The 26,638-nt window shown below is 48.2% G+C and overlaps 2 protein-coding genes across 3 annotated transcripts in view; both read right to left on the bottom strand.

Moving 5' to 3' along the window:
* Nucleotides 1–3,391: 3,391 nt before the first annotated feature.
* On the bottom strand, nt 3,392–13,695 carry LOC120969127 (F-box protein At5g07610-like). The gene is made up of 4 exons (XM_040396213.1): nt 13,542–13,695; nt 13,270–13,493; nt 4,044–4,118; nt 3,392–3,754 (listed from the first exon to the last, which is right to left on the bottom strand). The coding sequence occupies exons 1-4, from the start codon at nt 13,693–13,695 to the stop codon at nt 3,392–3,394; spliced, it is 816 nt and encodes a 271-aa protein (XP_040252147.1).
* LOC109749941 (F-box protein At5g07610) overlaps nt 5,397–26,638 on the bottom strand; it is a 138,780-nt gene continuing 117,538 nt past the window's right edge. The window contains exon 3 of one of the 2 annotated variants that reach the window (XR_012190467.1): nt 5,397–5,604. The gene's annotated coding sequence lies outside the window, so the exon portion shown is untranslated. Of the gene's footprint in view, nt 5,613–26,638 lie in introns of both variants that reach the window. The other variant, XR_012190466.1, reaches the window with a different exon arrangement.

Raw genomic sequence — 26,638 nt, 5'->3', positions numbered from 1 at the left:
GTGGGGGGGAAGGGGTGCCTTGCCCCCCAAGGCAAGGGGGAAGCTCCCCCCCCTAGGGTTCCCAACCCTAGGCGCATGGGGGGAGGCCCAAGGGGGTGCCCCAGCCCAATAAGGGCTGGTTCCCTTCCACTTTCAGCCCACGGGGCCCTCCGGGACAGGTGGCCCCACCCGGTGGACCCCCGGGACCCTTCCGGTGGTCCCGGTACAATACCGGTAACCCCCGAAACTTTCCCGGTGGCCGAAACTTGACTTCCTATATATAATTCTTCACCTCCGGACCATTCCGGAACCTCTCGTGACGTCCGAGATCTCATCCGGGACTCCGAACAACTTTCGGGTTTCCGCATACATATATCTCTACAACCCTAGCGTCACCGGACCTTAAGTGTGTAGACCCTACGGGTTCGGGAGACATGCAGACATGACCGAGACGCCTCTCCGATCAATAACCAACAGCGGAATCTGGATACCCATGTTGGCTCCCACATGTTCCACGATGATCTCATCGGATGAACCACGGTGTCGAGGATTCAATCAATCCCGTATGCAATTCCCTTTGTCAAACGGTATGTTACTTGCCCAAGATTCGATCGTCGGTATCCCAATACCTTGTTCAATCTCGTTACCGGCAAGTCTCTTTACTCGTACTGCAATGCATGATCCCGTGACTAACGCCTTAGTCACATTGAGCTCATTATGATGATGCATTACCGAGTGGGCCCAGAGATACCTCTCCGTCACACGGAGTGACAAATCCCAGTCTCGATCCGTGCCAACCCAACAGACACTTTCGGAGATACCCGTAGTGCACCTTTATAGTCACCCAGTTACGTTGTGACGTTTGGCACACCCAAAGCACTCCTACGGTATTTGGGAGTTGCACGATCTCATGGTCTAAGGAAAAGATACTTGACATTGGAAAAGCTCTAGCAAACGAAACTACACGATCTTTTATGCTATGCTTAGGATTGGGTCTTGTCCATCACATCATTCTCCTAATGATGTGATCCCGTTATCAATGACATCCAATGTCCATAGTCAGGAAACCATGACTATCTGTTGATCAACGAGCTAGTCAACTAGAGGCTTACTAGGGACACGTTGTGGTCTATGTATTCACACATGTATTACGATTTCCGGACAATACAATTATAGCATGAATAATAGACGATTATCATGAACAAAGAAATATAATAATAACCTTTTATTATTGCCTCTAGGGCATATTTCCAACAAGAAGATGTGATTAGCATCCTCCACCGTGCCATAAAGGGGGCACATCCCGTCTCCTGGGCCATTACGCTTGAGGACCTCTACCCCAGAGGGTAGGCGTCCCCGAATCCACTGCCACAAGAAGATCCTGATCTTCAAAGGAAGGCGGATGTCCCAAATCAGGCTAAAGGGTTCAAGGGCCGACGAAGGAGCGATGGCTGAGTATAAGGACTTAGTAGAGAAGCGGCCGGTGGACTCCAGTCGCCAAGAGATGGAGTCAGGGGCGCCCTCGACGTCCATTGGCAGAAGGGCGATGTCCTGGAGGAGGGAGTCCCAGGCGTCCACCTCGAGGGGGCCGAGGGACGCCGGAAAGCGAGACGCCCTAAGTCAATAAGGGCCGTCTCGACAGAGACCCGAGGGTCAACCACTATGGAGAATAGTTCCGGGAATCACGCGACCAGGGGGGAGTCCCCCACCCAACGATCGAACCAGAACAGGGTCGAGGACCCGGAGCCAACCGAAATGGATGTGTCGATGCGGAGCACGGGCAGTAGCTGGATCACAACCTGCCAGAACTGGAAGCCACGAGAACGCTGGCAGAAAGCAAGGGGTTGGCCCGGAAGGTACTTATTCCTGCTGATGGTTAGCCAGAGTCCTCCCTCCCCATTGGCGATTCGCCAGAGCCATCGGGTCAGGAGAGCAATGTTCATGCGCTAGACGACAAGATCCCAAGACCTCCCTAGTCCTTGGGTTTGCAAATGTCGGGCCAGCTCACTATATGGTATTTCTGCTTCTCACCCTCGCCTGCCCAGAAAAACCTGGACTGGTACGTGGCGATCTCCTGATGGAGAGTCTCATGGAGCCTGTAGAAGCTCATGAGGAACCAGAGGAGGCTGGATAGCGAGGAGTTGATGAGGATCACCCTGGCCGCCTTCGAGAGCCACCTTCCCTTCCACGGGAGAAGAAACAAAAAGCTCGGAGCTCTCACCCAACTCGGGAAATAGCTGCTCCGGACGTTCGACCAAATGGCACTGATGCCATGTCCTTGAGGTCCTTCATGGTGAGCAGCCGAAATACCTCCTCATCCACCTTCTGGATTTCGAACAACTTCTGATAATGGAAATAACTTACATTGCGACTGCACCAATCATTTGACCTGCGATAGCCAAGTACTAAATACTATGAACATGCATGTCTTTTTTTCGGGCCAAAAACATATATATGTTTAGTAACCAGCCTGATACAATCCTACATCAATAGCTTTACTTTGTTCTAACTTTCCATAGAATAAATATCTGAAATGAACTTTAGACCCCATGTAATCTCAATAAGTATATAGATTTCATCATTTTCTACAACTACTTCATCTTAGAAACATAAGTTTATATTGATAGGTTGCTAATGTTACAATCTTGCTGAATACAGTGTGCCAGGAATGTCAGGGCCTGGGAAAGATTATTTAGCAGTTTGGCGAGCTGCCATATTCCAGCGCAGCTGGAAGTACTAGCCTACCAAAGGTTGACCAGATAAAGAAATTAGTTCAATGACCGTCCCAGCATGAATTTCCCAACAGATTTGAACATCATCCCACTAGGCAAATGCCTCAGCAGCAAGTCGAATTACCTCTCTTATTAACACAATTAGAGTCGCATTGGAGTAGAGTGTATGTGCACCATTATAGGCAAGACTAACAAGGAAAGTACTTGACATCGCTTAGTTTAAACTTTTTTAAACTACTATGTGAACAAGACCCACAGATAAAGATGACTTCCTAGTCTTCTGAGCAATTTTGTGTCGAAAGTTGTCTAACAACATGATGAACATTATGATCCACAATATTTCCTATTAACAGCAGCATTGTAGCTGTGATGTTCAGCTAACAACACAACGTATTTAAAACACAGGACAAGCAAATAGCACAAAAAGAAAGTGACAATGCAATCATCCAAAGTGTATCACCACCTCCTGCTGTTCAGAACCACTGGTAATACAGAGACAACACTTGTACACCCAACAGAAACTACATTGAAACTTTGAATAACTAGTCTAAGAGAAATCAGCCGCAGCCCCAGAACGAACCACCATTGATCCAAACTTAAAAACATGCATACATCAGAGGAAGGAGGGCCAAATTCAAGCAGACATACCATGCCCCCTGCTCCATAGCATGAATAAGACATCACTTGTGCAACGATTGTAGCTCTTCATATAACGGCACATATGGAAAATATGGCAGCTTGCCTTTTTCAAGATTGCATATCACTTTGACTTGTCGACGATCCATATCATAGCACATGAATGTGATATCCTGGCCCATAGTGAAGAAGATCAGGTTACATTCCGGATGAATTGCAATCCAATTAAATTCCTCAACAAGGTCTTCTATGTGTCGCCCTCCAAACACATGCGAAGTTTCAACGCTATGCTTCAGTATCCACTCTTTGCTGTCATAGTCTTTAAGAACATAAACTAGCAGTTGAACAACAACATCATCATTGTCATCTGTGTCAAAACCAGCATAATGCAGGCAGCCCTCTGACTGCTGAATAAAACCAACATCCAGACCATCAGGAACACGAAAGTTAGTCCTTGCTCCCCCCCCCCCCCCCCCCCCCCCCTCCCTCCTTGTCCACTGCAGCTAGACAGCGGTCAGAACAATCAACAATGGCGCAGAAATGCAGATAACCATTAAGATAGATAGATGACCGATCAAGGCGATCAGTAGCGACCTCAATATTGCCGCTCCATCTCTTCTCCTTATGAACCCAACTCCTGGTTTCAGATTAATAGACATGCACTCCGGTAAGACAGTAGTCATGTTGGTCCTCCACCTCCACGGCCGGCAACAAAAACACATGGAAATAGGGGGACATGGCTGGATCAAAACACAAGCTTATAGTAGACACCTCACCGGAAGAGCCGGAATGCGTTGGCGACTTCCCTCCTGTTCATTGCATCAGAGGAAGAGGCAGCATTTTTCTTTAAAAAAAGGAGGAAGAGGCAGCATGTCAGTAGCCTGTTTAACAACTGATTAATATAATCGGGTTTGCATCCTAAGCTGCAGTTAAAGTATTACCAAATATCATGCATACATAGCTTGAATTTCTTTCATATGAAAACTGATTTGAACTACATGAGCCAGAATGAAAATAATAGTGGCACCTCTCGTAGTACACAATCGGTCAACCTGCGGCATCACCACTGCCTTAGCCACCGATAAATCAAATCTACCAAAAATTTACAGACAAATTACAGTCTAGAGAGGGATGATCTTGCACATACCTCAACCAAAATCACATGTGCAAACGCCAGCCAGATTGATATGGTCGTTGAGGAGAAAAATGCTAATGGAGAAAGCCACAGAAAAATCTGAAAGCGAAATCAAGCACCAATTTAACAGTTTGTAAAACTGCGAACAGGCAATAGGAAGAAAAATAGAGAAACCACACACATCATAGCAATGTTGTACTTCGACGGCCATGCACAGAGCAGCACATCCTCGGCGCCCTTCTCCTTGCCGCCGCCAAACAATAACCAGTGGTGAGGCGCCCGCCGGCGTTACCTCTCTCACTGTGCCGCGGATCTGCATCATAAAAGAGAAAGAATAGTCAAATTGCTGCAGAGACGCAAATAAAAATCGCAACATGTCTGTTAGTATGCAAAATGTTTAAAACTAAGGTTGTACCTTATAATGCATTACAGCTAATAGTTCTAGAACCATTTATACAGTGGAATATTCCTCTTTGCGTGTAGAAACTGCAATTTCATTAGGCTGTGCACCAATGTTTGGAGGTATAAATAAGGAAACCATTTACTGGCAGATTAAAGACCTTTCAATACTATTTTTAATCACGCACGGATTCATTTTGGTACCTCTTGATGGTTTGACTGAACTCAGGCTTGGTGTGGCTGGTTCAAGCATGCAACAACTCGATCTACCTTGTGCTCTTCTGGTACTGAACAGAAGAATCATCTAAGCATGATGCGTACTCTATAGGAAGCATTTGACAGGAATACCATGTCCAAAAAATGCATGTTTCCACACCTTTCTTTGAGACATGACATAAAAGTGTGCAATGAGCACTGACCTCAAGGAAAGAAACAAAAAAAAAATCTTATATAGTAAATCGAAATCACCTAACAAGCTTTGGCACAGGATAAACTGTACTGCAGACAGCTGGTATTATAGCCGTTGTATATGGACTTTATGGGCAAAAGTAAATAGATATTATTTGTTCCACAACTGTCTTCATGTATGCCTTTTGTGGGAAATGATCTCAAGATAAATGGATTGGAAGAAGAAAATGATAAGCATACCTCAAATTTGTACATATGTGCTTTTTTTTCTTCGCTGGTTCCTCAATGCAGTACTCGTCTGTGCCTACAAAATAACTGTAGACCTGTAAAATGCAAGTGAATTGCACACGAGTCAGAATCATTTTATGTAAACAAACATTATAGGAGCCAATGGCTCAAAAAAGCGGAAGCAAATTTTTGGCTGATAGATTTTGCACAAACAAAATTGGTGGAACAATAAAACAACTTAAGAACAATTGAGGCCAAGAATGGTTGCAACGGAACATTCATTCAAAATCTGCACCATGTGTCATACATCTTATCGTTAAAATACTATGTATTATGGGCACAAATTAAATCAAAGTATCTTTACTTTCAGAGCAAAAAATGACATATTTATAATCCAAGCACAAGCTCGACCATAACATACACAAGTCAAGCCTGCATAATGATTAGGAAAAAATTAGTAGATGGAAAACACTCGATGCACTATTCAACCTGGCAGTAAAATCTAACCAAAAATTCACACGTCCCACTGAGCATTCCATAGAACAGCAGCTGCGAATCCACTAAATGCACAACTCACTCTTTTTCTAAATCTTTTAAGCATCTCCAGCCATCCAAACCCTACCTTTCAAGGCCACACTTCAACATCTACAAAGTAGTGAAATAGACTAGAATAATTTTGTCAACTAATAGGGTTTCCCCATGTGCTTCTTTTGTTCTTTTCTTCTTTAATGTCGGCCTATTCATAACCATGGACTATGTGTGTTGCAGATGAATTGATCGGCCTATTCAGAGAAACGAGAAGATAACAACACTTTCCGGAGGTACGTCATGTGCTGATGACGGAAAAGTAAGTTTTCACTATGAATGTTCTAACTGTACCAATTGCTTGACCTGGGCCAGCTAACAACTAAAAAATGTTTATATGATAGCTGATGTGAGGCTATGATAAATGTAATGTAAACGTTATTATAGCTCTAGCTAATTAATTTGTACTATGTAGATCTGCCATCGACGGTCACTCATGAGGAAGGTGCGGGGCTGTCGGAGTGTCGCGAATTGGAAGTTTGGCAGTGTCGGTGACCTTTGTCCCTCATCAATCTTCGTTGTATGTATGAAACGACTTTCGTTGTTCGGAACCTTTGGTGGTAACCAACTCTTGTCATGGTTTGTCTCCAATGAGTGGATGACATCTGTCCCAACGGTGAGCCGACACGTGTTTCCTCCGGCCAATTATGATTTTACACGTGGAAAATCCCCATTGGTCGGGGCTGTTAACGGGTTATCGGATCCAAAACCGGACCCGATAGCTTAACGGCGTTTCGTTACGGTGGATGCCACGTGTCGGTCACCCTTGACGAAAGCACTTCTGTGACGCGGGATTTATCGTCATGGAAGTGGACACTTCCGTGATGATAATTTTGTTAATGTCATGAAACACTTCTACGGCAGCACAGGTATGACTATCTTGATTCTATCATAAATTTGTCATGGATGTACATGCATGACAGAAAACGTGACCTACTGTGACAAACACGTATCATCACGGAAGTGTATTTTTTTTATAATGAAACACCTGCACCAAACGCGATAAAGGGGTTGTCAATCCCTTCACGGTCACTTGCGTAGGTGAGATCTGATAGAGATAGATAAAACTAAATAAAAGATAAAATATTTTTGGGTTTTTTGGTTTATAGCTCTGAAAATAAAAGATTGCAAAATAGTAGATCGGAAACTAATATGATGGAAAATAGACCCGGGGGCCATAGGTTTCACTAGAGGCTTCTCTCATGAAGGCAAATAATACGGTGGGTGAACAAATTACTGTCGAGCAATTGATAGAAAAGCGCAAAGTTATGACGATATCCAAGGTAATGATTATCTAATATAGGCATCACGTCCGTGTCAAGTAGACCGACTCCTGCCTGCATCTACTACTATTAATCCACACATCGACCACTATCCAGCATGCACCTAGAGTATTAAGTTCATAAAGAACGGAGTAACGCCTTAAGTAAGATGACATGATGTAGAGGAATAACCTCAAGCAATATGATGAAAACCCCATCTTTTTATCCTCGATGTCAACAATTCAATACGTGTCTCGCTACCCCTACTTTGTCAGTGGGTGAAATCCTGCAAAATTGAACCCAAAGCTAAGCACCTCTCCCATTGCAAGAAAAACCAATCTAGTTGGCCAAACCAAATCGATAATTCAAAGACAAATACAAAGATATCAAATCATGGATATAAGAATTTAGAGAAGATTCAAATAATATTCATAGATAAGCTGATCATAAATCCATAATTCATCGGATCTCGACAAACACACCGCAAAAGAAGATTACATCGGATAGATCTCCAAGAACATCGAGGAGAACATGTTATTGAGAATCAAATAGAGAGAAGAAGCCATCTAGCTACTAGCTATGGACCCGAAGGTCTGTGGTAAACTACTCACGCTTCACCGGAAGGGCAATAGAGTTGATGTAGATGCCCTCCATGATTGAATACCCCTCCGGCAGGATGCCGGAAAAGGCCCCAAGATGCGATTTCACGAGAACAGAAGGTTGTGGCGGTGGAAAAGTGTTTTCGTGGAAGCCTATGGTGGTTCTGGAATATATGTGAATATATAGGAGGAAGGGCTAGGTCAGAGGAGTCCCGAGGAGGTGGCAAGGTAGGGGCGCCACCCCCTAGGGCGCGCCCTCCACCCTTGCCGCCGCCTCGCGGCTCTTCTGACTTGGACTCCGAGTCCTCTGGGTGTCTTCTGGTCCAAAGAAAAATCATCGTGAAGTTTTATTCCGTTTGGACTCCGTTTGGTATTCCTTTTCCACGAAGCTCAAAAACAAGGAAAAAACAGAAACTGGCACTGGGCTCTAGGTTAATAGGTTAGTCCCAAAAATAATATAAAATAGCATATTAATGCACATAAAACATCCAAAACAGATAATATAATAGCATGGAACAATAAAAATTATAGATTTGTTGGAGAGGTATAAGTCCCCCACTACGCGTACCTAAAGATGAAGTTGTCGGGTCCCAAGGGCCTCATCACCGTCGTTAGCGACTACCGGAAGTCCCTGGAGTGCGCTCAAGCCGGTGCCAGGTTGGCCGAGTCGCTGGTCATAGCCGAGGAGCGGCGCCAACTCGACCGGATCGTTGCGCTAGCCAAAGAGATGCCGGTCGTGCCGGCTTCGACCAAGGAGCCGGCTGGCGAGGCCTCGTTCCAGCCATCCAAGGGGACCAAGAGGGTCAAGTTGAACTCGGAAGACCCCAGCTGCAGCAAGTACGCCATTGTGGGCACCCACCTCGACAGCAAATAGGAAGGCGAGCTCGTCGACTTCCTCCGTGAGAATCAGGATATCTTTGCATGGACCCCAAAGGACATGCCGGGGATTCTGAGGAAGTACGCCGAGCACAAACTCCATGTACGCAAGGACGCCAAGCCTGCCCGTCAACCCCTACGTCACTTTTTAGAAGAGAAGAACCATAGGTGAAGAGGTCGCCAAGCTACTCGCGGCCGGCTTCATCATGGAAGTGTTTCATCCCGAGTGGCTGGCCAACCCGGTCCTCGTCCTGAAGAAGAACAACACCTGGCGCATGTGCATAGACTACACCAGCCTGAACAAGGCTTGCCCCAAGGATCATTTTGCCCTCGTGCGGATCGATCAAGTCAATGACTCCACCGCTGGTTGCGAGCTCATGTCCTTCCTGGATGCTTACTCCGGCTATCATCAGATCAAGCTGGACCCGGCCGATGCCCCGAAGACGTCCTTCATCACACCCTTTGGGGCATACTGCTACATCACCATGTCGTTCGGCTTCAAGAATGCCGGTGCCACCTTCCAGCGGTGCATGCAGAAATGCTTGCTGAAGCAACTCGGCCGCAACATTCACATCTACGTTGACGACATCGTGGTGAAGACCAAGCAGCACCTCACGCTCCTTGATGACCTGAAAGAGACCTTGGCCAATCTGCGCGAGTACCAGATCAAGCTCAACCCAGAGAAGTGCGTCTTCGGCGTGCCGGCCGGGAAGCTGCTCGGCTTCCTCGTCTCGGAGCGTGGCATTGAGGCAAACTCGGAGAAGATCAAGGTTATCGAGCGCATGCGCAAGTCAACCCGGTTGCGTGATGCCCAGAAGTTCACCGGCTGCTTGGCCTCGGTCAGCCGGTTTCTCAGCCGGCTGGGCGAGAGGGCCCTGCCCCTGTATCAGCTGATGAAGAAGACATCGTCGTTCGAGCAGAACGACCAGGTGGACGAAGCATTCCAGGATCTCAAGCGCATGCTCTCCACCGCACCCGTCTTGGCCGCTCCGGCTGACAAGGAGCCACTGTTGCTATACATCGCCGCCACCTCACGATCGGTTAGCACGGTGCTGGTGGTCGAGCGACCAGAGAAGGGCAAGATCCAGTCTGTCCAGCGCCCAGTCTACTACCTGAGCGAGATGCTTTCCGCCTTCAAGCAGAACTACCCGCACTACTAGAAGATGTGTTATGGCGTGTATTTTACCGCCAAGAAGTTGAAGCAGTACTTCCAAGAGCACATTATCACCGTGGCCAGCAGGGCCCCCATCAGCGAGATCATAGGCTGTCGGGATGCCTCTGGCCGGGTTGCCAAGTGGGCCATCGAGCTGGCCGGCCACACCATCCTCTACGAGCCCCGCACCACAATCAAGTCCCAAGCCTTGGCCGACTTCCTCGTCGACTGGACAGAGACCAAGTACCTGCCGCCGCCGCTGGATTCAACGCATTGGCGCATGCACTTTGACGGCTCCAAGATGCGCTCCGGCTTGGGAGCCGACATCGTGTTGTCTTCCCCGAAGGGCGACCGGCTGCGGTACGCGCTCCAGATCCACTTCACCGCCTCCAACAACGTCATCGAGTATGAAGCCCTTGTGCATGGCCTCCGGCTTGCCAAGGAACTCGGCATCCAGCGCATCCTGTGCTATGGCGACTCGGATCTGGTGGTGTAGCAATGTTCTGGCGAGTGGGACGCCCGGGATGCCAACATGGCCATCTACCGTTTCCTGGTCCAGCAGCTCTTCAGCACCTTCGACGGCTGCGAGTTCCTCCATGTCCCCCGCGCAAAAAACGAAGCCGCCGACACGCTAGCCAAGATTGGCTCATCCCAGCAGGCCATACCGTCCAGTGTCTCCCTCGAGCACCTGCACAAGCCGTCTGTCAAGCCGTCTCCGGATTCCAAGTCCATCTTCATCCAGGACAACCCTACAACGCCCCTTCCCGACCCGGACCCGGGGGCAGCCGGTCCAAGCTCGGGGTCTGCTATCCCCAACACGGACTCGGGGGCTATCGATCCCGGCCCGGGGACTGCTGATCCCGTCCCGGAGGCTCCCGAACCCGGCCCATAAACCACCATGCTCAACCCAGCCGCCGTCATCCCTGACCCGGGGGCTGCCACCTCCGGCTCGGGGGCTGCCGCCCCAGGACCCGTCCTGGTGGCCGTCTTCATAGTGGTGACGGCTCCGTCATGGGCCTAGCCGAACTTAGCGTTCCTGGAGAACGGAGTACTCCCCATGGACAGGACCGAGGCCCGGCAAGTGCAACACCAGGCGTCCACCTACAGCATCATCAACAATGAGCTCGTTAAGCGCATCGCGACAGGCGTGTTCCAGTGCTGTGTCGAGCAGGACAAGGGCATAGAGATCCTCCTCGACATACATCAGGGCGAGTGCGGGCACCACGCGGCCTCCAGATCCCTGGTGGCCAAGGCCTTCCGCCATGGTTTCTACTGGCCCACAGCCCTCAAAGACGCCAAGTCGCTTGTCCTCAAGTGCGAGGGATGGCAACGGTTCAGCAAGGCGCAGCCACCAGCTGGCTTCAGCACTGCAAACCATCCCGATCACCTAGCCCTTCGTGGCCTGGGGGCTCGACATGGTAGGCCCCTTCAAGACCGCTCGTGGCGGCATGACGCACTTGCTGGTGGCGGTCGACAAGTTCACCAAGTGGATCGAGGCGCGCCGATCAAGAAGCCGGGCGGGCCAACAACCGTCCGGTTCATCAAAGACTTCATGCTGCGCTACGGCGTCCCGCACAACATCATCACGGACAACGGGACCAACTTTGCTAAAGGCGACCTGGCGCAATACGGTTCCGTCTCCGGCATCCGGCTTGACCTGGCCTCCGTAGCTCATCCTCAGTCCAACAGCCAGGTCGAGCGGGCCAACAGCCTCATCTTATCCGGCATCAAGCAACGGCTCGTCGAGCCCCTCATCCGTTCACCCAGCAGCTGGCTCGATGAGCTGCCGGCCGTCCTCAGGAGTCTCCGGACAACGCCAAACTGGTCGACCGGGTTCACCCCGTTCTTCCTCGTCTACAGAGCAGAAGCCGTCATCACAACCGACCTCGAGTTCGAGTCGCCGCGAGTCGCAATGTACACAGAAGCCCAAGGCAAGGAAGCCTTGAACCATACTGATGATGCATGACTGTGGATTTTTTTGGTTATTTGATACATTAAAACAACAGGATCTGATTGTTGTTCTTGTCACCATGTGGGCTATCTGGTGGGCGAGGCAGCGAGCTATACATGATGCGGCGTTTCAGGACCCAATGTCCACTCATGATTTTATAACTAGGTATCTTTAGGAGATTGAAATTTCAGCAAAACCAATTGTGACAAGGCGGTGCAATTCAGCAGAAACGTCAAGGCAGAAGAGGAGCTGGATTGCACCAGAGCGGGGATGGCACAACGTTACCATTGATGGGGGCCTATCTAGAGATGGAATTAGGGAGCAGCAGCCGCGGTTTGCCGAACTGAACATGGTCAGATTTTGGGAGCATCTGTTAATGTTCTTGATGGCCAGAATGACCCAGCTTGCCTTGAAGCTGTAGCATGCAATGAAGGCCTCGCACTAGCTCAAGACCTGAACATTGGTACCGTGTGCTTGGCTTCGGACTGTTCAAAGATGGTGACAAACTACCACAAGAAGGAGTTGTGCCCCTACTCGGCGATCTTATGGGGAGTGGAGCAGCGAGCCTCGCATTTTTGTCAAGTTGACGTCGTGCATGAGAAGCGGGAGACCACTATCGAAGCTCATATTTTAGCTAAGGCGGCGTCATCTTTGGACGCAGGCCGTTATGTATGGTTGGGTTCTGTACCTGATATTTGTTGTATTCCCTTGAACGTTTCAGTTGAATAAAGAATCCTATTCCACTCATAAAAAAGAGAATACATTGTTTTTTTTAACATTTTTGAAGTTTTTACATAGAACATTTTTATCCACCAAAAAAATATTTAAATATGAGGACTTTCTTTTTAAGGAAATGCATATGTGCTTGTACAGGTGGGGTGCTTGAGCTACATATGATAACTGTCATGCTTGTCAAATAGAATGTTCTACGCTGAAAATAAAAAAGCTCTACGCTCAAAGTGTAACCTAATTAACGGACGGTGCCTACATCTAAAAAATGGCTCTCGACTGAAAGTTTTGTTACGATTGATCTCCTGAAAATCGTCAAGAATAATCGATATACTAATAGGCGAGCTAACAACTTGGGAGTGCAGTGCACAAAGATAGTTTCAGTTTGTTTTTGAATAATAAAAGCTGATACTAGGGCCTGCACATAGCCACGAGCTTGTTGTTTCAGTGTTATAGGACATAAAATCAAAATTCAGAAACAAACGCTGCAAAGTTGTAGTATCTGCAATATTACAGGCATCGATTTAACTAAAGCAAGACTACAGTAAGCAAGTCGGAAGACACGGTCGGATCAAAACCCAGACGCTCTATGCCCACCTTGTTTTCATGGCTGCGATTGGGCAACAAAACCCACTCTTCCGTGGCAGGATTGCACACGATGTAACAAAACCCATAAGCAAGAGCGGAAATGTCGTACCAGCGACAGAGAAGGAGGCCATTGCAGCAGTCCAATAGATTGATGCGCCAGTGGCTAGGCAGGAAGGCGAATAAGGTGTCCATCGGCGGGCAGTTTTTCCCCAAGACACTGGTGAAGCGGACTTCTGTTTACAGAGGCAACTCCCTGTTATCGCTCCTAGTGTAGAAGAAGCCGGATAGGGTTTGAGGGAGCTTCCTGCGGTGATCGGGGTGGTCGATGAGGCTGAGCCAGTCCTTGGAGACGCACTTGAAGCGGCACACTGACCTTACAGGAACGCACGACAGTATCTCGCCGAGCAGGTCGCCAGCAAGTCTCTCGGCCGCCATGCCACCGTGGGGAGGAGAGGAAGGTCTGCACAATCAAAGAAAGAGGACCCGTTAAGGAGTTTGCGATGGCTATACGTAGAAAACAAGAGCCATTGTGTGCTTTATATATACACACCTAGGAGCAGACCCAACGTGACTTGGCAAATGACTCCATGATCTGGTCGGACTAGATAACCTAGACAAGCTACTACTCCTGGAACAAACTAGACCTGATTACAACTTTTACTATAGCAGGACACGGAACGCCGAATAACTATATACTCGTAATTAACTACTGTAGCACACTAGTACGTGAGTAACGTGACTAGGTGTGGATTATTTCCAACAGTGGACTTACTCCCGCGGGCGAGAGCTATCCGCCGACATGTCCATGGCGGCGGTGGTGCTGTAGCGATAAGGCGGAAGGGTATTGAAGCACTGCGACTAGGCTCCGGACTTCGGTTTTCTTGTGTTAGCCAATGACGTCAGTTGGTCGCTGGATGGCTAAACAATGAAGCTCTCTCAGCAATTCATCACTCTGGCGCATTCAAGGCCTTCTCATGCCCGCATTAGCAGCTTGTTGCCTTCCTTTGTCACACATGGACACGTGCAAAATGACCTAACACAGCTGAAAAAAAGATAACCTTCTAAATTCTCTTGATAATTCCAAGGAAAATTTCTTGTTCTCAATCTCCCTTGTGAGTGGGGAATAAATGTCCTGAACAACAATGCATTATGCCATAAAATGAGCTATAGCAATGGGTTTATGATGAAACAAGAACAATTTTAGTTTTCTTTTTCATCTCACAAGATGATTAAGGCAAAACCTTCTTTCCCTCGCCTCCGCCGGCAAGCCTATGGACACGTCTTCACTTTGGCTGCCACTCTGGCGGTCGATGGCGGGGAGGGCAATCCTGGTGGCTCCGGCTCCGGCTAGTAGATAGGTTATGGTTTTAGTCCTCGCAGGGCGACGCTCGGACGGATGGTCACGCTTCTTCTTCCAGACAGTTTTCCGGGCTTCGGCATGTCTCAAATTCGTTTGTTGGGACGGATTAGACGGAGTTCCGGCATAGAATCCTGCCAGCTCCACGGGGAAGAGGTTCGACGATTAGGCCCGAGGGGTGCAACCAACATCAACTTAAATACATGGAAATGCAATGCAGTGATTCTACCGGGTGGAAGCCCAAACCGACAGGTGGCCTAGCCGAAGGAAGGCCAGCAGCAAGACGCAATTCCCTGTGGCTGGATTGCATTCACACACAGGGCACAGATTTTGATGTCTCAGAGAAATCAGCGACAATCCCCACAGAATGAGCACCATTGCTCCAAACTTAAAAGCATGAAGGCATCAGGCCACTCCAGCCAGAGTGAGGACGAAATTCAAGCAGCTGGCACACCCTACTAAGCTGCTAAATTTGCATAAGAACAGGTAAGATTGCAGCATTGTTTGAAGTCCTAGTTTTCCAAAGGTTTGCCAGCTCAAGGCAATCAATTGCCATGATGACCTTCTCAGCAAGAATCTCCTGGAAGATGAACATCATCCCAGTACGCAAACGCCACAGCAGTAAGTTGAATTACCTCTCTTATTTAGCAAATCAGAGTTGCTGGACTGGAGTGTATGTGGAAAATTATAGTAAGACTGACATGGGAAGTGCACTGTGGCGACATCGCTTACTTTAAACTCTTTAAACCTACCTACGTGAACAAAATCCACAAACACAAAGACGATGACTTCCTAGTTTTGTGGAGCAGTTTTGTGTTAAAAGTTGTCTACCAACAGGATGAACGTTATGATCCACAATATTTCCTATTTGATAAACAACAGCATTGTGGCTGTGATGTTTTGCTAACATCATAACCTATTTGAATCAGACAAGTAAATAGCACCAAAAGAAGTGACAAATGTAATCAGCCAAAGTGTATCATATCCTCTGGTGTCCAGAACCAATGGTATAACAAATAAGTACATACAATACAAAGTACATTGAACATTTGAATAAGCCATCTGAGAGAAATCAGCCACAATGCCCCCAGAACGAATCACCATTGCTCCAAACTTAAAAGCATAGAAAACATCAGAACATTCAATCACAGACCAAACCAAGTGCAGCAGACGTACCAGACCCGATGCTCCATAGGCAATAGCACAAGTAATTGACATCACCTTTGCAATGATTGTAACTCTTCATATAGCGGCACATGTGGCAGATATGGTGGAGCGCCATTTTCAAGATTGCATATCACTTTGGGTTGCCGACGATCCATATCATAGCACATGAACGTTCTATCCCAGCCCAAGGTGAAGAAGATCAAGTTACATTCCGGATGAATTGCAATCCAACAAAAGTCCTCCTCAACGTCTACATTATCTCGCCCTCCAAACAGATGTGAACTTTCAATGCTATGCTTCAGTATCCATTCTTTACTATTATAGTCTTCGAGAACATAAACTAGTAGTCGAACTACATGATCATCATTGTCATCTCTTCCAAAACCAGCATAATACAAGCAGCCCTGTGACTGCTGCATAAAACCATCATTCAGAGGAGGAACATGAGAGTGTATCATTGTTCCCGCCTCCTTGTCGGCAGCTAGACACAGGGTATTGTGATTGACTTCGGCGAAAAAATGCAGACAACCATTAAGATATGCAGCTGAGTGAACACGAACGAGATCAATATCCCAGTACCATTTCTTCTCCTTATGAACCCACCTCCCGGTTTCCGATGAATAGACATATGAACAGACGTCCCTACCCGGGAGACCAAATCCATTTAGTTCGTCCGTCAACAAAAACACATGGAAGTGGGGGGACACGGCTGGATCAAAACCTAAGCGCACAATACCCACCCAGCCGGCATGGTCGCAATGTGGCAACTCAGTCCATTCCTCCGTGGCAGGATTGCACACGACGTAACGGCGCTTGCCACGATGGGAAGATACGTCGTAGAGAAGGAGGCCATTGCAGCAGTCCAAAAGAAAGGCGTTTCGGCCGTTGGGCAGGAAGGTGAGACTGGTGCGACTGCGGCTCCCGGATAAATTGGTGAAAGGAAGAACTGGATGTACCAATTGCTCCTCCGTGGTGTCGCTGAAGAAGAAGCCAGTCAGGGTCCGGGGGAGCTTCCGGCGGTAGGTGCGGTCGTTGATGAGGCCGAGCCAGTGCTTGGAGACGCACTTGAAGCGGCAGAGCGACCTGCCGGGCAAGCGCGAGAGTATCTCGACGAGGAGGTCGTCGGTGAGTCTCTCGGCCGCCGTCTCGCTGCCGCTGGAGGAGAAGAGGATGACCTGCACAAAGAGATGGAGAAGAGGTCTCAGGGGATTGGGTGAAGAAGGGAGAGGAAGGTCGCGACGATTCATGGCGATGTCTGCTCTGCGTACCTGATCCGAGTTGATTTGCGTCCGTCCTCCCACGGGCGAGCTCGATCCACCGGTGTGGACATGGCGGCAGCGGCAGCGCCGTCAAACGCGGAGCAGGGGGGCGATGAAACCTAGGGGGCGGGGGAGAGGATTTAAACCTACAGCGACAGGGATGGCTAATGGGCCGTCATTGGTATACTGGGCTAAACCGTACATGTCACATTTCCACTAGACCCCTTTAAAAAATCAACCCAAAAAAACATAAAAGTAGGAATATACACAAATATATTGGGCTAAACCTCACGGCAGCATTGTACTAATATCTCCCTGGGCGACAGCCCTCTCTCTTCTGTCTGAATCTAGCGAAGGAGAGAAGGAATATACAGAAAGAGGTTTTTTCTTTGCTTGTGGATGTGTTATTTCATGTAGGGAGATGGTTGTTGTGCTGGCCTAATTAACCAGGTCATCAGCGACCAGCGCCTTCCACAACATATGGCTAGTTCTTTTCAGATTCCTCAGCTGGTTCTAGGTTTGTAGATTCAGAAACTGAAAAGAAGTGGGTTTTGGCCCATAGATTCCTTGCTAGCCGGCTGCCACAATTCATATGTATGGTCAGAAGCGAGCGATCCCAAGCTTATTACTGATATTTTGAGCTCCCATAGATTTATGCAACATCCTTATGTGCACAAGAGTGCCCTCCTACATCCATCCACTTTTAAACCACGAAGAACAAAGGGAGAAACAATCTCGTTCCTCCTGAACAACAGCGCCGTCTACGACACCGTGAGGCAAGCAAATGAGAGGGGCGCGGCAACACAAAGGTGCAGGTTTCATTCTGTACTTTTTTCTCAGAAATGACGATGAAACGCTGTACGTACTGACTGAAGTACTTTGGAAAGTGAACGACACTCTTTTAGTCGTCTGGAGCACTTTCTGTTCGGATAGCCAAACCTTCCTTCTAATCAGATCAATCTCTTCATAAACACTGGCGCTGTCCCTGATACAGAGAAGGGAGCAAATGACAAATGGCAGGGTTGGTTTCAGTTTGTCTTGGAGGCTCGAGGCTGATATCCTAGCCCTGTGTGAAAAATGGGAGACAAACTCGTTTACAAAACGGGAGAAAGACCGGAAGATAATTTTTTTTCCAAGGTATGCTATTTACAGGTGGTGCCGTCTTTCACTCTTGTTCGTGGATCATTTACTTGTATCTGAAAACATATAAGCAGACATGGTAGAAGTAGAACAAACACTTGTTATTTCAAAAAAAAAATTACAGCGACAGCCACTTGTTGTTTGTGTTACAGGGCGTCCAAAGTCAACACTACAAATTTGCATTGGGATAGTGGGGTGCATGTTGCAAAAAATGCTGACCATACAACTAGAATTAACACTTTTTCTTTGACAGGAAATAAGTGAAACTACCATGAAAAGGGACATGACATTTCTTCTTCCAGACCTTGTTCAAATGCCCATCTCAACAAAAGTCACCGGCAAACTGGATGTCTTCAGTTTTAGAGTAACGAACTTGTCTAGCAAAAGAATCAACATTATAATCCAATCACAGATTATTGATGCTCTGCTAATGACATTTTCTATTCAAAACATGCAACAAAAGTAATTAGCATCAACAGAAGTGACACCATATTCATCCAAAGTGTTTCATGATCAACTAAGACATATATAAGAGCAAAGGTAAACTATTTCAGACATATGCGAGTAAAAGACAAGCAATCATTGGCTAGTTCTTTGTCAATAAGATGCTTATGATTTTCCCCAACTTAAAATGGAAGATACGAGTTTATGTTGCATGACACTCATTGATCATTGATGCATCTTCATATTGATGTTTGTGATCGTAGGTGCGATTTTTTTTGTTTTCTACTACGTTTCCCAACAAAAAGCATGCATACATCAGCCAAGAAAGCGAAAACCAAATCCAAGCAGAAACACATACAATGGCACATATAGTACACGCGGATAGCCATCATGATTGCAAATCACTTTGACTTGCCGAAGGTCCATATTATAGCACATTAATGTGGAAGCTGACCCCATGGTGAAGAAGATCAAGTTACATTGCGGATGAATCACAATCCAACGGGAATCAACTAAATGAATTGTAAACCGGTCAGAATCAGTAACATTTGTCGCTCCAGATATATCTGAAGCTTCAACACTATGCTTCAATATCCATTCTTTGTTGTCATAGTCATCGAGAACATAGACCACTAGTCGAACCACCTCACCATGGTGATCTTTCTTAAAATTGGCATAATGCAAACGGCCCTGTGACTGCCGAATAAAACCACCATACAGCTTACCAGGGATACCAAGGTTCGGCCATGTTTTTTCCTCCGTGTCCACCACACGTATATAAACGGTGAACTTTTGCCAGAGGCATAAAAATGCAAGCAGCCGTTGAGGAAGACAGCATCAGACTGCCAAGCAGGAAGCTTAATTCTTTTGTTCCATCCAATTTCCTTGTAAACCCATCTTTCTGGTTTCCGGTGAATACACTTCCACTTCGGCAAGGTAGAAGATAAAATGGACATCCTCCAGCAACGCAAACACATAGAAGTGGGCAGACACAGCCGGATCGAAACCCAAATGCAGTGCTCGCACATTGTCAGCTTGACTGATGTCCGGCAACTTGACCCACTCCTCCCTGGCACGATTACGCACAATATAGCAGAACTCATCATCCAGAGCAGAGACGTCGTACCAGCGACTGAGGAGGAGGCCATTGCAGCAACCGAGTAGATCGACGCGCCGGTGGCTGCAAAGGAAGGTGAAAGAGGTGTCGACTGGAGGACAGCGTTTCCCAGAGACACCGGCGAAGCGGACTTGTGTTTCCAGAGGCAACTGCTTGTTGTCACTCCTAGTGTAGAAGAATCTGGCTAGGGTTTGAGGGAGCTTCCTGCGGCGATCGGGGTGGTGGATGAGGCTGAGCCAATGGTCGGAGACGCACTTGAAGCAGCACAGAGACCTTGCCGAGAAGCGTGAGAGGATCTCGACGAGAAGATCTTCGGCGAGCCACTCGGCCGCCATGCCGCCATGGGGAGGACAGGAAGACCTGCAACGAAAGAAGATAGAGAGGGGGTCAGGATATCGATGAAGGAGTTTGCGATGGTGGATGGATGTTGCTGCACTACCTACCTGACACACGTTGAGGAGTTGAGACACAACCTTCATGAGTGGAAATGGGAGCGATCCGACGGAACGAACATGGCGGCGCAAGATGGTCGGTGGTTTCGTCGATCCTCAAGCCAGGAGCAAGGAGATTCAAACCTACGGCCACAGGCAAGGAACTTCGGTTTTCTTCCATTAGGGTTTGGGCCATCAGTGGGTTGCGGGATGGGCCATTAGTGTTTTGCTAAAGAAAACAAAACTCCGGTGCTCGTGTGGCTGAGGCACTGTGCATTCAAAGTTCAAGGACTTCTTTTAGCTTTTCTTGATAATCAAGGAAATTTTCTTCTTTTCAATCTTGCATGAACATTCATGTTGATGCCAACAGACAAGCTATAACAATAGGTCTACAACAACGTAAGAGCAAGTATAATAAGATGACGTAAGCAGACTGTAAGGATTTAAATATTATATTGTTGTTCAGTTGGAAGAGAGAAAAGAGAAGCGGGCTGTCGCACAAACTCTAAGAAGGTTTGTGAAAGTGAAAGATGGGCCATGTGTTGACGAAGTAGTACTTTTTTGAAGCCAAGTATTATATGTGTTAACTATTACATTGGATATAGATGACATGGCAACTAGTTATAGCCAACAACTGGCTATATTATCAACCATGCTCTAAGGATAGTACATCAGTTTGTATTGGAAGGCGTGAATCTGCTAGACAAAGCAATGCAGCCACCTCACATTATTTTAGTGTGATAGAATGGCAAAACATTGGTAAAGTTATATGTGGTGGTAGAACTCATCACCTAGAGCAGCACTAAGGGGCTATTTGGTAGACAACAGCAATTGTATCGGGCTGCATGAGGGAAACGAGTCAGACTGGTCAGGGTTTGGTAGAGAAAAAATGATGCAAAAAACGATCTAAGCATGTAGTTTGGGCCCCTCCATGGTGGTTAGTGGGGTTTGGTAGTATGCATGGTGTCTTGTTTGGTAGCGGCGACTTCCCGCATGCATTGTGAGAGGAGGATGCAGCCTGGCAGGGAGAAGGAGAGAATCTTTCTCACCTTGTGGTCTGCGCGAGCCTGCATTAGTGGAAACGACTGATTCGGTCTTTCCTCCTGCCCGGGAAGTGCTTGAAACAACGTGTGGTACAAGAATCTAATGCAATTCGAGCATTTAAACACCGCTTGAAGCAAAAGATTCCTTCTATATGCAGTCCATCTACCACTGTGCAGGCTACCAAACGACTCTATGTCAATGGCCCTTTTCCTCTTAGTTGGATCTGTTTATGAGATGCAAATAGGGGATATGATTGCGTCTCAATGACAATTAAATCATAGTTTACCAACTACCAACTCATCAACAAAACCTAGCTCCTTCCTCTCTTGCTTCTCATGTGCTGCCTCTCTCCCTTGCATCACCATATCATCCTCGTGCATATCCTCCAGCCGATATGGCTCGCGGCCATCCTCTCTCGCTCCTCTCTACATCATCTTGCATAGGGTATGTTAGTTGTGTGTCCCCAATTCCTCTTGCCTTCATGCGACCTCAACAAGTAGGATGGTAGAGGTTGGCGGTTCAGTAAGCAATATGCTACAAACGGCTGCATTAATCTTATTGCAAGAGAATCTACCTCAAAGGAAGATGTGGCCTCCTTCTGCCCTTTTCCATTAAGAATTATATAGCATAATCTTTAATGTTGGATTCCATATGTTTAACTGTTGGACATTTATTCCTTCCATACTTTCTCTAGGCTTACGAATCTATTGTGTGCACATTTGTTGGAGTCATTGTTTGTCAAGGTGGAATGTTCATACATTCTTTAATGGCATGGTTGGTAAAAAAAATGTTTATATGATAGCTAATGTGAGGCTCTGATAAATGTGATGTGAACAGCGTTGTAGCTCCATCTAATTTAATGGTGCTATGTGGATCTGCCACCGAATGTCATTCATGAGGAAGGTTCGGGGATGTCGGAGCATCCCAAAGTGGAAGTTTGGCAGTGTCGGTGACCTTCCTCCCTCATCAATCTTTATTGTATGTATGATAGTTTCCTTCGCCATTCTGAGCCTTTGGTGGCAACTAACTCCTGTCACAGTTTGACTGCCTGCTTGTGCGGGCATGGTCATTATTTGTGTGGCTTCACTCGTTAAAATTGTGCATGTGTATAGTTACTAGGATCATGGCAAGTTGTGGTGAAAAAATAGGATGTCTTCAATTTAGTGATGCTTCTCGAGTACCTAATCTCGAGTTTCGAGGTGAAAACCCTAGGTCTAACTCTAGTGGGCTATACCTAGCAATGACAGTGTTCTTGGGTCATTTGTCGTTACATTTTTTAATGCATTGCTTAAAGTTGCTTTGACTTGATTTTCAGGGTGAAAACTTAGAATGTGGCCTTCATCACTAGCGGAGGCTCATGGAGGCCAGAGGGGGCCACGACCCCCCCCCCCCCCCCCCCCCCCCGCCGCCAATACTGAAAAAGTAAATTTACCACTAAGCATCGGCCCAACTCAAGAATAAACTCCTCCCTCCCAGGTTCCACACACACACGGACGCGCTCGTCTCTTCTCCTTGTTGATTTTTAGACCACTAGATCAAATCACCACATGAGCTGTATGTACGTACGCGCAAGAGCTAGCACATAAGCACCTGGATTGATCTATAATAGCACAGTTAGAGTTATATTGATGGTGCACCAGGAATCGGGCGACGCCTCAGTCCGCCGCGCCCTCCAATGCCCACCGCGACGCCTCGGTCTGCCGCGCTCTACAACGCCCACCGCGACGCCTCGGTCTGCCGCGCTCTACAACGCCTTGCCCCATTCCCGGGCTCGAGCGGCGCGGACACCCGCTGCGACGCATCCCCTGCCTTGGCTCCTGCAGCGTTGACGCCAGTGGCAAGCGGCAGGGCATGCCCGGCGGTCCAGTGGAGGCAAGCAATGGATAAATGGTGGAGGTGGCCGGTGGTGGCAGGGTTTTTTTTTGGAAAAAAACGAAACGCTATCCATCAGTAACACACTTTAAGGGGTTGTTTGGATAAGAAGTTTGTAGAGAACCAGATTTCCGTAAACGCAGTTTCTGTTATTACCACCAAAAAACCTGTTTGGGTTATCTGGGTAAAACGTGGATATGTATGAGATTAATAAACGACTAATAAACCCAGTTTATGGAAAAACGACTAATAAACGTTTTTCTAAAAACCTGTTTTCTATATACAGTATGAGATTGAGATCAACGTCTCCATCCTGCGGTGACAAGCAGACTGTCGCTACGTTCCTCGTTTGCTTCACAACCACCGTCGTCGTCCCGTCCTCCAGTTCTGCCTTGTACATCGTCGCCTGCGTCGTGACCTCGTCGGCATGGCGTCTTGTTCCCGTCGTTCGGCTTGGGCACCGGCGAACAAAGCGATGATAGGCACAATGAGAGAGAGCGGCAGGAGCGCCCCAATAGTCATGGCTATCTCGCCTGAGTCGTCGACTCGTTGGCATGGCCGGAGCCAGTACTTGAGCAGCGCCGCCACGGGAAGCTCGGCAGTCCAGGGCGCTGGGCCGAGTCTTCGAGTTGGGCGGCGAGGGGCAGGCTCGCTGCTGCTGCCATGTTGTCGTGTGATGCAAAGATTGCATCAAGCCGCCGGGATGCGAGCCGGAACACCTCATCTGTATGGATTGTTTTTCACGAGAAACAAAAAACTGCACGATCGTGTTTATCCCATCCAAACAAGGATTTAGATGTGCTTATCTCAACAGAAAAACCAACTAAAACTGGTTTTCCTAAAAATCCTCCAAAAACCAGTTTTCTAAAATCTCATATGTAATTCTTTCTATCCAAACAACCACTAAGTAGGACTAAGGATTAATTTCTCAGAAATGAGGGGACTATTTTGCAAAAAGGCTGACGACAAGCGCTTTAATATTAAGGAAAGATTGATGGTGGCCTTTGGCCTTTTGTATTCTTGACTTTTGGCATCCTCGTGTACAACATATATATGGTGGCTTTGACCTCCTAGTAATACAAGTTGCATTATAATATGGTATCGAGCCTAGGTTCAGAGTTTTTTTTTTTTGCATTGTAACTCGCCTCCTGATCCAATTGTCACTTTTTTTGCTGATGGTTGATGTCTTTCTCTGCTCCAGACCAGTTCGATCCGGCGGCTCTCTCGCCGATCTGCCCTAGGTCCGCGCCTCCACCTCCCACCTCCCGTCGAGGTTGCCGCCTTTACCTCCCGCCACGTCGCCACCTCTCGTCGAGGCCGCCGTGCCCACCTCCTGCCGAAGTCGCCGCCTCCACCTCCCGCCACGGCAGCCGCGCCTCCACCTCCCGCCGAGGTCGCCGCCTCCACCTCCCGTCGCGGCCACCGTGCCTCCACCTCTCATCGAGGCCGCCGTGCCCACCTCCCGTCGCGGCCACCACCGGGTCCAGGCGAGGGCGCCCTTTGGACACCCGGCCACCCTTGCACGCCCAGATCGGGACCCGCTCGCGATTCGGCCGCCCTCGATCGAGGCGGTGCCGTTCTCGTCCTATGGATCGAGCGCCCTGGTCTCCGCTCCTCCTTTTGGAGTCAGCCCGCTAGCTATCTGCCTCGCGTGTGAGCGCTAATACTTCATTCGGCCTATTGATTCCGTTATTTTGGGTCGATTCCACTGGTTGTTTCTGAGTGTAAAAAAAATAGAGTAGAAATGGATATGAGGTTTCCGTCCCTGTGTCGCCGCCGCTGACTTCTGGCAGTGTTCCCTATATTGATCCCGTCTCGCACATGTGTCATCGCTCGGTGCTTGGTGCTCGTCTCTCTGTGACGTTGTCTCCTACAGCGTCTTCAGCGTATTCTTAACTTTTGGCATCCTCATGTACATCATATATATGGTGGCTTTGACCTCCTAGTAATACAAGTTGCATTATAACATGGTATCGAGCCTAGGTTCAGAGTTTTTTTTTGCGTTGTAACTCGCCTCCTGATCCAACCTCGCACGTTGCCGTCGCTTTTTTTGCCGGTGGTTGCGGTTTTTCTCTGCTCTAGACCAGTCCGATCCGGCGGCTCTCTCGCCGATCTGCCCTAGGTCCACTCCTCCACCTCCCGTCGACGTTGCCGCCTTCACCTCCCGCCACGTCTGCCACGCCACCACCTCTCGCCGAGGCTGCCGTGCCCACCTCCCGCCGAGGACGCCGCCTCCACCTCCCGCCGCAGCCGCCGCACCTCCACCCCCCGCCGAGGTCGCCGCCTCCACCTCCCGCCATGGTCGTGGCGCCTCCCCCTCTCACTGAGGCCGCCGTGCCCACCTCCCGCCGCGGCCACCTCTGGCTCCAGGCGAGGGCGCCCTCTCCACACCCCGCCGGCAGCTCCAGTCATGGGCGTCCTCTGGACACCCGGCCGCCCTTGCACGCCCAGATTGGGACCCGCTCACGATTCGGCCGCCCTCGATCGAGGCGGTGCTGTTCTCGTCCTATGGATCGAGCGCCCTGGTCATCGCTCCTGCTTTTGGAGTCAGCCCGCTGGCTATCTGCCTTGCGCGTGAGGGCTAATACTTCGTTCGGCCTATTGATTCCGCTGTTTTGGGTTGATTCCACTGGTTGTTTCTGAGTGTAAAAAAATAGAGAGATAAAAATGGATATGAGGTTTCCGTCCCTGCATCTGTGTCGCTGCTCGCTGACTTCTGACAGTGTTCCCTATATTGATCCCGTCTCGCACATGCGCCGTCGCTCGGTGCTTGGTGTTCGTCTCTCTGTGATGTTGTCTCCTACAGCGTCTTCAGCATATTCTGGACTTTTGGCATCCTCATGTACATCATATATATGGTGGCTTTGACCTCCTAGTGATACAAGTTGCATTGTAACAAGCACCAGCACACGTATCTACACCTGCACGTGAACTTGACATGGGCTGATCGATTAGATGAATCGACTCTCTCGGCGGAGTCTCTCGGCAAGAATGGCAGAGGCGCAACACGAATCGATGGATTGCAACAGGCTCTGCTTCTACTTGATGTGCACCCACTAGTGCAGAACCGGGTTTTAGCGCCGGTTCGTAAGGGCTTTTAGTGCCGGTTCCACAACCGGCACTAAAGAGTGGGGACTAAAGGTCCCCCCCTTTAGTACCGGTTCATCACGAACTGGCGCTAAAGTGCCACCACGTGGCACGAGCCAGGCTCGGGTGCGTGCAGGACATTAGTACCGGTTGGTAACCGGTACTAAATGTTTGGGGGTGTTTTGGTATTATTTTTTATTTTTCCTTTAATTTTGTGTTTTCAATTTAATTTAGTGATTATTTTAGTTGTTAAATCATTAGGTGAAAGTACCGCAGATTAGTTTCGACTGGATGCATGTGGATCCTAGCTAAGTGATCAAGTATATGCCATATCCATATTATACTTGATCACCTATAATTAAGTGATCAAGTATAATATGGATATGGCATATACTTGATCACTTAGCTAGGATCCATCCAGCTGAAACTAATCTGCGGTTTCTTTTATAAATGATATAAT

Source organism: Aegilops tauschii, unplaced genomic scaffold (genome assembly GCF_002575655.3).
Source record: "Aegilops tauschii subsp. strangulata cultivar AL8/78 unplaced genomic scaffold, Aet v6.0 Super-Scaffold_285, whole genome shotgun sequence".
Lineage (NCBI taxonomy): Eukaryota > Viridiplantae > Streptophyta > Magnoliopsida > Poales > Poaceae > Aegilops > Aegilops tauschii.
Note: the sequence above shows the minus strand (reverse complement) of the source record. Positions and strands in the feature narration are given on the sequence as shown.

Excerpts from the sequence above, each read along its gene's own strand:
- LOC120969127 (XM_040396213.1), bottom strand. The coding sequence starts at position 13,695 with ATGGCGGCCGAGAGACTTGCTGGCGACCTGCTCGGCGAGATACTGTCG. Across the intron at positions 13,494-13,541 it reads GCTCCCTCAAACCCTATCCG|AAGTCCGCTTCACCAGTGTC; the intron begins GCTTCTTCTACA and ends CTCTGTAAACAG. Across the intron at positions 4,119-13,269 it reads ATCGCAGCCATGAAAACAAG|GTGTCTACTATAAGCTTGTG; the intron begins GTGGGCATAGAG and ends TCTTCCGGTGAG.